At 59.6% G+C, this 7914-nt stretch overlaps 1 protein-coding gene across 1 annotated transcript; it reads left to right on the forward strand.

Moving 5' to 3' along the window:
* Nucleotides 1–1668: 1668 nt before the first annotated feature.
* LOC116498287 (parathyroid hormone/parathyroid hormone-related peptide receptor-like) lies at nucleotides 1669–6522 on the forward strand. Its single transcript, XM_032202533.1, has 13 exons — nucleotides 1669–1746; nucleotides 2478–2583; nucleotides 3000–3110; nucleotides 3216–3340; nucleotides 3492–3586; nucleotides 3920–4097; nucleotides 4292–4445; nucleotides 4600–4660; nucleotides 5256–5322; nucleotides 5456–5550; nucleotides 5699–5840; nucleotides 5928–5969; nucleotides 6166–6522. The coding sequence occupies exons 1-13, from the start codon at nucleotides 1669–1671 to the stop codon at nucleotides 6520–6522; spliced, it is 1611 nt and encodes a 536-aa protein (XP_032058424.1).
* Nucleotides 6523–7914: the final 1392 nt, after the last annotated feature.

Consider the following 7914-nt stretch of genomic DNA (forward strand, 5'->3'; position numbering starts at 1 on the left):
GAGGGGGGTAATCAAATCGCCCCGGAGCTTTGCTGCCTCCCCTTCAAGCAGCACCCATTCCCAAATAACCCCACCCGAACCCCATCTGCACCCCTTGGGAGCTCCTCATCCAGAAATCGGCACCCAGAAGAGCCTCCAGAAAATATCGATCCTGCAATTTAACTACTTAGCCCTTTTCTTGCCCTAAAAGTCCAGGCAACGTCCTGATTGAGCCCAAGCTGGGGTCAGCACCCACGCAACGCTTGGGCTGGGGGCTAAATAGGGCTGGGGTGATGGGCAGCTGCCAAACCTGCCCCAATCCCTCATTTACAGCTTGACGAGGCAGGGGAAGTGACCCAGAGGCTCGCTTTCCTCTCCGATTTAATCCGAGCCAGCAGCACCTCCTGGGCACTCTCTCCAGGATTTGCTTTGCTCTCACAACTCTCTGCTCTGTTTCTGCTCGCTGCAGGAGCTGGCGAGGCCTGACCTCCTCCCTGCAGCGGGGAGGCTCCCGGTTAGGACCAGAGCGAGCCCCCCCTGCCTGGAAAACCCAAAGGGAGGCCCCAGGGGGCTCTGCCCCGTGCGGGATTTTGCCATTTACGGAGGCAGCGAAAGCTGCACCCAGCCACGGATTGCATGGGTGCAGCACCCGGCTGGGATCTTGAAATTCCCAGGGTTTTGCAGTGGGGGTTTTGAATTTCAGCCTCATCCCACTGCAGGCAACCTGCTCAGGGAGGGAGGACGCCCTGCTTTGTGCCCCCATTTCCCCAGGGGGATGCTCGGGATGCTGGGGGGACACGAGGTGCCCAAACCAGTGGGGTGGTGGGAACAAGCCGGGTGTATGCACGATCCCAAAACGCAGGGGCCACCCTGGGGGGTGCAGGTGATGAGGGAGCTGCAGCTCCTCCACCCCACATCCCCTCTGGGCATGGCCCCACAGCGAGGTCCTGCACAAGCACCGTGGGTGCGTGTCCTTTGGGGCGCGGGGCCGACCCCACTGCACCTCCCCAGCGTACGCCCCAGCACCAGGAGAAGGAAAAGGGTTAAAACGGCGTCTTCCTCAAAGACATCCCAGCTCCAGCAGTGAAGCAGTGAGGATGCTCACGTGTGGCACCCTCTGCCTGCCCACCTCCAGCCACTCTTACTGGGATTTCTCCCAGTCTGCCGACTCCTCGGGACCAGTCTGCAGCTGGGGGCGGCAGGGGGATGCCGTGACAGCTGACAAATGAAGCCACCGGGCAGCGAGAGGAGTTCTGAGAGGAGGAATCTGCCTTGACTGAGGAGGATTTTAGCACCTAGGGCTAAGCCAATAAAGCTCTGCCGTCCCCATCCCCACGGGAATTGTTTGCTCTCGCTCCGGGAGCTGCTTAAAGCAGACGCGGGGAGCGAAGAGGAGCACGCGAGGCGGGGGGAGACCCTCACGTGTGGCAAGCCCGCGAGCATCCCATAGCCCTGCCAGGACCGGGGCTCACCCCGAGCCCCCAGGGACACGCTGTGCCCCTGCTACCACCTCACCTTGATGGGGACTGTGACCAGGAAGGCGCTCGTAGAAGATGCTCGGCCTCGCCGAACGTGCCAGCTCGCTTTGTAGCCCGTGGGCTGGAGGAGATTCCCGGTGCCTGGTCGGCTGCGCCCAGGAGAAGTCTTTGCTCTCTGCATCCCTCCGTCCCTGAGGATCCCGGCGGGACCATGGTGGCATTGGGCTCCGGGGGAGGCGTTGTGGTGGCCCTGCTCTGCTGCTGCCTCCTGAGCTCTGCCTGGGCTCTGGTAAGTCTGCGTGGCCCCGGGCTCCTCTGGGCCCTCCGCTCTGCTGCCTTCAGGTATCGCTGATCGCCTCTGGGCAGCCCACACCTCCTGCCTCTGCATTCCCCTAAAAGCTTCTCAGCAGAAGGACACCGTGATGGGATTTGATTTGATTTGATTTTTTCCATTTCTTGCATGTGCCCCGGGCAGGGCTTGCAAGGGGCTGGAGGGACCCAGGTGAGTTCTGGCTGTGGGGCTGGCAGTAAGGACAGAGCTGGGGGCACCCACGGCAGCACCTCTCCCAAAGCACCCCCCCTTGCTGATCCATGCCTCCCCAGCCCCACTGTGTGAGCACCCAGCATCCCAGCTCCTTTTCCTTTCCACAGCTGCTGGTTTGGCCATCCCGGCTCTGAATCGCTTCCCTTATCTCTCTCTCTTCCAATATCACTTAACTCTACCCCCAGCTGCCCACACCTGGCTCACCGGGGACAGCATGGTGCTGCGAGCCTGCGGCGCCTTCTTTTCGAGCCTGGCTGCCCTGTTGTCTCTGCCCACCTCCTCCAGACGCACTCCGGGCCTCTCTGCTTGTTTCTTGCTCCAACTTTGGCTCATTTCTTACCCGAGGATGCTCCTGCTCCTTGCAGGAGGGTACAAAGAGCGCATGGAGCAAACCTGAGCCAAGTTGCTGTTAGGCACCACTGGCCAAAGCCCCCCTGTGATGGGGGGGGGTCCTCACCCCACTTTTGTCTGGGCAGGTGGACCCCGATGACGTGCTCACGAAAGAAGAGCAGATTTACCTCCTGGTGGAAGCCAAGGAGAAATGCCAGAGGGACATAAAAGCCCAGCTGGAGAAGATCAAAGGTAGCGTCCTGACCCTGTGCATCGGGGGGCAATGCCGGGTCTACGTCATGGAGAAAGCTGTCCCCTCTGATGGCAGCAGGACGGGGCCAGGGGTACACAAAGCTCCTGGGGACCACAGGGTCCTGGAATGGGTTTCTGCAGCTCCTGGGTGTAATTAGGGGCTAATCAAATCCTTGCACTGATGAGCCAGCGCTGGCTGCACTGGGCAGCCCCATTTGCAGCACAAACGAGCTCTGGGATGGGATGGGATGGGATGGGATGGAATGGGATGGGATGGGGATGGGATTGATCCCCCTGCTCTGCAGGGTGATGGCATGGTTGTGCAATTCCTCGCCTTGGTCGGGGGCCCAGGGAGGCCAGAGGCAGGACGAGGCGCTGCTTGGACACGGTGTGATGTGCCTTTGCTCCCTGGCCAGACACCAGCTGCCTTCCAGAGTGGGACGGGATTATCTGCTGGCCAGAGGGCTCCCCCAGCCAGGAGGTGGCCGTGCCCTGCCCCGACTACATCTACGACTTCAACCACAAAGGTGAGCGCTCGCAGCTGCACCGCGGGGAGCCGCCTGCACCCAGCGGGGGTGCAGATGGGGCTCCCCTGGGTTCTGCTGCTGTCACAGCACCCACCGCGTTCCCAGGTCATGCCTACAGGTACTGCAGCGCCTACGGGACGTGGGAGATGGCTCTCAGCCTCAACAAGACCTGGGCCAATTACACCGAATGCGCTGTGCTCTTCTCCTCCGAGAGCCGGAGCCGCGAGAAGGTGACCTTGCTGGGGGTGGGCTGGGGAACAGGGGAATGGCCGGGGCTGGGGGCTCCCCAGAACAAGTTCTGTTCCTCCTGTGCTCTCAGCCTGGAGGCTGAAAGGGTCCTGGGCCGTGGGGTAGGCATGGAGCAGAGCCCTTCTCTTCCAGGAGGTGTTTGACCGCCTGCACCTGATGTACACCATCGGCTACTCCATCTCCCTGGCCTCCCTCATCGTGGCTGTCTGCATCCTCTCCTACTTCAAGTAAGGAGGAGCTGAACCCCATCCCCGCGGGGGGGACAACCATGTCCCCATCTCCTGCACGCAGCCCCATGGGGCACCGGCACCACCCCAACCCCAGCACAAACTTCAGGGCATTTCCCAGAGCCTCCCAACACATACTGGTGACCAGTACAACCAGCTCCTCACTCCTGGAAGGGGGTGAAACCCCACTCGCCCCCAGAGCTGCCCTATGTGCCCACGGGGGGCTGACACCTTGGGGCTGACATTCTCCAGGTCCTCCCTTGCCTGGTAGCCCCCACGCGCTGAGCTTTTTGGGCAGCCAGGGCCGGGCTGGTGTCGCACCCCTCTCCGTAGGCGCCTGCACTGCACCCGCAACTACATCCATGTGCACCTCTTCACCTCCTTCATCTGCCGGGCGGTGAGCATCTTCGTGAAGGACATGGTGCTCTACTCAGCCAGCGAGACGGAGAAGCTGCGGGAGGACGACTTCAAGGCAGAAATGGGCTCCTCGCCGGGCCAGCGGAGCCACCTGGCAAGTGCTGCACGGAGACCGGGGGCAGGAGCAGAGGGAAGGGGGATTTAGGAGCCCTGGTGCAAGGAGATGTAGGGCTGAGACACTTGGGGTGATGCCACCGGGTTGGGGAAGGAAAAACCTCAAGGAGATGCAGCTCTGGTGGCCCGCAGCTTTCAGGGGAGGGTCTGATGTGGGCACCTCTCTGCCCGCAGGTCGGCTGCAAGGTGGTGGTGACGCTCTTCCTCTATTTTCTGGCCACCAACCACTACTGGATCTTGGTGGAAGGTCTCTACCTGCACAGCCTGATCTTCATGGCCTTCCTCTCCAACAAGAGCTACCTGTGGGTCCTCATCATCATCGGCTGGGGTAAGCTTGGACCCCAACCCAACCCCGCGGGGAGCTGGGGCGCTGAGCAGCACCGAGTGCCAAGATGAGGGCAATGGGACATAGCTAGGAACCGATTCTGGCTGCAAACCTGGTGTCTCAGCTCTGCTCCTCACCCCGGTTCCTGTCCCTCCAGGTCTCCCTGCTGTCTTTGTGTCTGTCTGGGCCAGCGTCAGGGCCTCCCTGGCGGATACGCAGTACGTAGTTCCTCCTGCACCAGCAGTCCTCTGGGGAGGGAAAGGTTGGTTGCAAATGCTAGCAAGAAATCTGTGGGCACCTGAGCTTCTGGAAATGCAAAAATTCTGAAAAGAACAAGAGGAGTCAACACGCATACAAGGCTTGTTCATAAAATTGTTGGTCATCTAGACCAGTAATATCTTTGTTCTGCACGTGGAGGGAAGCTGGATGCAGCTTTACATCAAAAATTGATCAATAAATGGTGCCAAGATGAATACTAAAGGGTATGTCCTAAAGTTAAGATTTTAAAAAAAGAAAGACCACAGGACTTAGAGCAGGAGGTTTAGACAAGGAGCTCTCAGGAGGGTTCAAGTTAATTTAAAACTGATTTGCCACAGAAAGATGTCTGGAGGTGGTTGTAACAGGGCTGTTGCTGGGTCAGGATTTACCCAAACTTCGGATTTCTCCCAGCCAGGCTCACTCGGAAGTGGCAAAGAGGTGAAGGGTGGGAGGACAGGAGATGGGGACAGTGGCTGGGGGGGACAGGGACCATCAGCCAGCAGTTCTCACCAGTGACTGCAGGCATCTCCAAAGGTTCTTCACCGCTCTCTTCAGGTGCTGGGACCTCAGCGCGGGGAACATGAAGTGGATTTATCAGGTCCCCATCTTGGCTGCTGTCGTGGTGAGAACCCCACGGCTCCACTTCCCCACCCTTTCCAGGGAAAAGGGACTGGGAGCCACCCAGGGCTGCTTGCTTGCGGTTGCTGGGTCGGGTTCTTGCAGGCGACAAACCCACGGTGGGCATCTGTTGGCAGGTGAACTTCTTCCTCTTCCTCAACATCGTCCGCGTGCTGGCCTCCAAGCTCTGGGAGACCAACACAGGGAAGCTGGACCCCCGGCAGCAGTACAGGTGAGTGCTGGCAGCAGCAAGACCATGCCCCAGCCCCGGGGGCTGAAGCTGGAGCTTCTGCAGCAGCAGCTCCAGCACCTGCCCTTCGCTGGGGCACTTGGGGCTGGCTGGCAGGTCCCAGCTCCCCGCCCCGTGTTTCTCCTCTCAGGAAGCTGCTCAAGTCCACGCTTGTGCTGATGCCGCTTTTCGGAGTCCACTACGTGGTGTTCATGGCCATGCCCTACACCGACGTCTCCGGGGTGCTGTGGCAGATCCAGATGCATTACGAGATGCTCTTCAACTCCTCTCAGGTGCGTTGCCCTGGGGCTGCCTGCCCTGCTCCGAGCGATGCCCATCCCGGCTCAGGACTCAAAGCCCACCTCCATCTCTTTTGGCAGGGTTTCTTTGTGGCTTTCATCTACTGCTTTTGCAATGGGGAGGTAAGTGAGAAATGGGAGCAGCTGAGCTCTGGGTCAAGCCCCTTTAGGGTCAGTGACTTTAAGCCACAGCCCCCAGCTTGGGATAACTGGAGGGAAACTGATTCATCACTGTGGGAAGGGAAGGAGAAGGGAAGGAGAAGGGAAGGGAGTTTTGCTGGCTCTGAGCACCAGCAGCTGTCTCTGATCCCTCCCTTAGGTGCAGGCAGAGATTAAGAAAGCCCATTTTCGGAGAAGCCTGGCGCTGGACTTCAAGCAGAAGGCACGTGCCACCAGCGCCGGGGGGAGCTGCTACTACGGCGGGCTGGCCTCCCACGCCACCACCAGCTTCAGCATGAGCCTCGCGGGGCGAGCGGTGGGGAGCACACAGCAGCGCGGGCTGCTGCTCCCAGCCCGTACCAGCCTGCCAGGCTCCATCCCCGGCTCCTTTCCCTCGGACTTTTTGCCCTGTCCGACCCAGGAGATGAGCCAGAAAGCCTGCGGGGAAACCACCGGGGACTTAGACGTGGATCGGAGTCACCCCAGCCTGAACAAAGAGCTGGAGACGATGCTGTGAAGTTAGCGGCGCGTCTCCCAGCTGGACTGGTCCTTGTGCTCTGGGCTCCCTTTGTGCTCGTGTGTGGAGCTGGGGCAGGGGTCAGCAGCTGAATCAACACGACTCCCTCTGCCTCACAGCCAGCACGCAAAGGGCCCGCAGGCTCCTGTTCCTTCTTGTACCTACCTGGCCTAAAAACGAGCTGGTTCGAAACCTCCTCTCCTTCCACGCGCAGATGAGTGGTGTAAGCGATGCCTGTGCATGTGCAGCCTTGAATCACCACCAGGACACAGCCCTCCAGGCCCCATCTGACAGCCTGGAAGATTACTTCAGCTCCAGCGTGTACAAAGCTGAGCCAAGGACAGTGCAGCCCTGAAGTCTGCCTCCCCTCCTTGGCATTAATTCCTGCATTGCGCAGCCCGGGGCTGGCTGCTCACCCTGCCCTCACCTGCACCCCTGCGTAGCTCAGCGGTGCTGTGACTGCTGCCAGGCGCTGCTCAGACACAAAAAGGGGGCATGGAGGCACCGGGACCTGGGGCTGAAGGAGGCAGACCGCATGTTACAGCCTGGGGAGGGCGCAGCAAAATGCCTCGGTCCCCTGTGATCGTGTGGAAATGCAGAGACCACAGCACGCCCGAGCCTTGGCCCTGGGGTCTTTTTGCAAGCTAGTTAATAAAGAGACATTCTGCAAGGCTTGCTTCCATCCTCAAACTTCTTTACGGTCTCAAATGGTTATGGCAGGAAGCAGAGGGGGTGAAGGGCTGGAAACCCAGCCAGGTTCACGGCCAGCCAGCTCTACCCTCACTGCTCATCCCTCCCAGCTCCCTCCTGCCCCTTCTGTGGCACACACAGTGCCTGGAAAACCTCAGCACCCAGCTGGGAAAAGGCATTCCCAGGGATATTGCAATGCCCTGCGCAGATAATTCACTCAGGTGGTGAGGGAGTGGGGTGGGGGTGGCGATTACAGTGTTGTTGGGAGAGGGGGTACATACACCAGGTGAAGTTACAGGGCACGTCGGTGTTTTTTTCCTGCTTGAGACACCTTCCAAGGCAACAATTTTATAATAAAGCTAGTGACAGAGAACTTGTAACTAATCCTGTGCATGTGCAGGGCTTTCTGGTGAAAGTCTCAGGTGCAAACTGAGCCACAAGGATTAGAAATCACTACAGGAACCTGCAGCCAGAGGGCCAGGAGACATCAGGGCAGGGACAAGGTTTCCTGCTCTGGAAGATGGCACATCTGATCACCCCCAGACAAGGCAGCAAGTGCCCCACTCTGGGGGACAGGAGGCAGAGGGGGCGAGCGATGCTCGAGCAGAGGAAGGAGCAGGGTTGTACTTCCCAAACCTGAGCTTCCTGTAACTGATTTGCTCAGCGGGGTTGTGCTCCTGCCTGTTCAGAAGAAAGCACAGC

The sequence above is a fragment of the Aythya fuligula genome, chromosome 24 (assembly GCF_009819795.1).
Source record: "Aythya fuligula isolate bAytFul2 chromosome 24, bAytFul2.pri, whole genome shotgun sequence".
NCBI lineage: Eukaryota > Metazoa > Chordata > Aves > Anseriformes > Anatidae > Aythya > Aythya fuligula.

What these genes read in the sequence shown, in the direction of transcription:
- LOC116498287 (XM_032202533.1), top strand. Translation starts at nt 1,669, where the DNA reads ATGGTGGCATTGGGCTCCGGGGGAGGCGTTGTGGTGGCCCTGCTCTGC. An exon ending in CCATCTTGGCTGCTGTCGTG is followed by an intron (nt 5,323 to 5,455) that starts GTGAGAACCCCA and finishes ATCTGTTGGCAG; the next exon opens with GTGAACTTCTTCCTCTTCCT. An exon ending in GACCCCCGGCAGCAGTACAG is followed by an intron (nt 5,551 to 5,698) that starts GTGAGTGCTGGC and finishes TTCTCCTCTCAG; the next exon opens with GAAGCTGCTCAAGTCCACGC.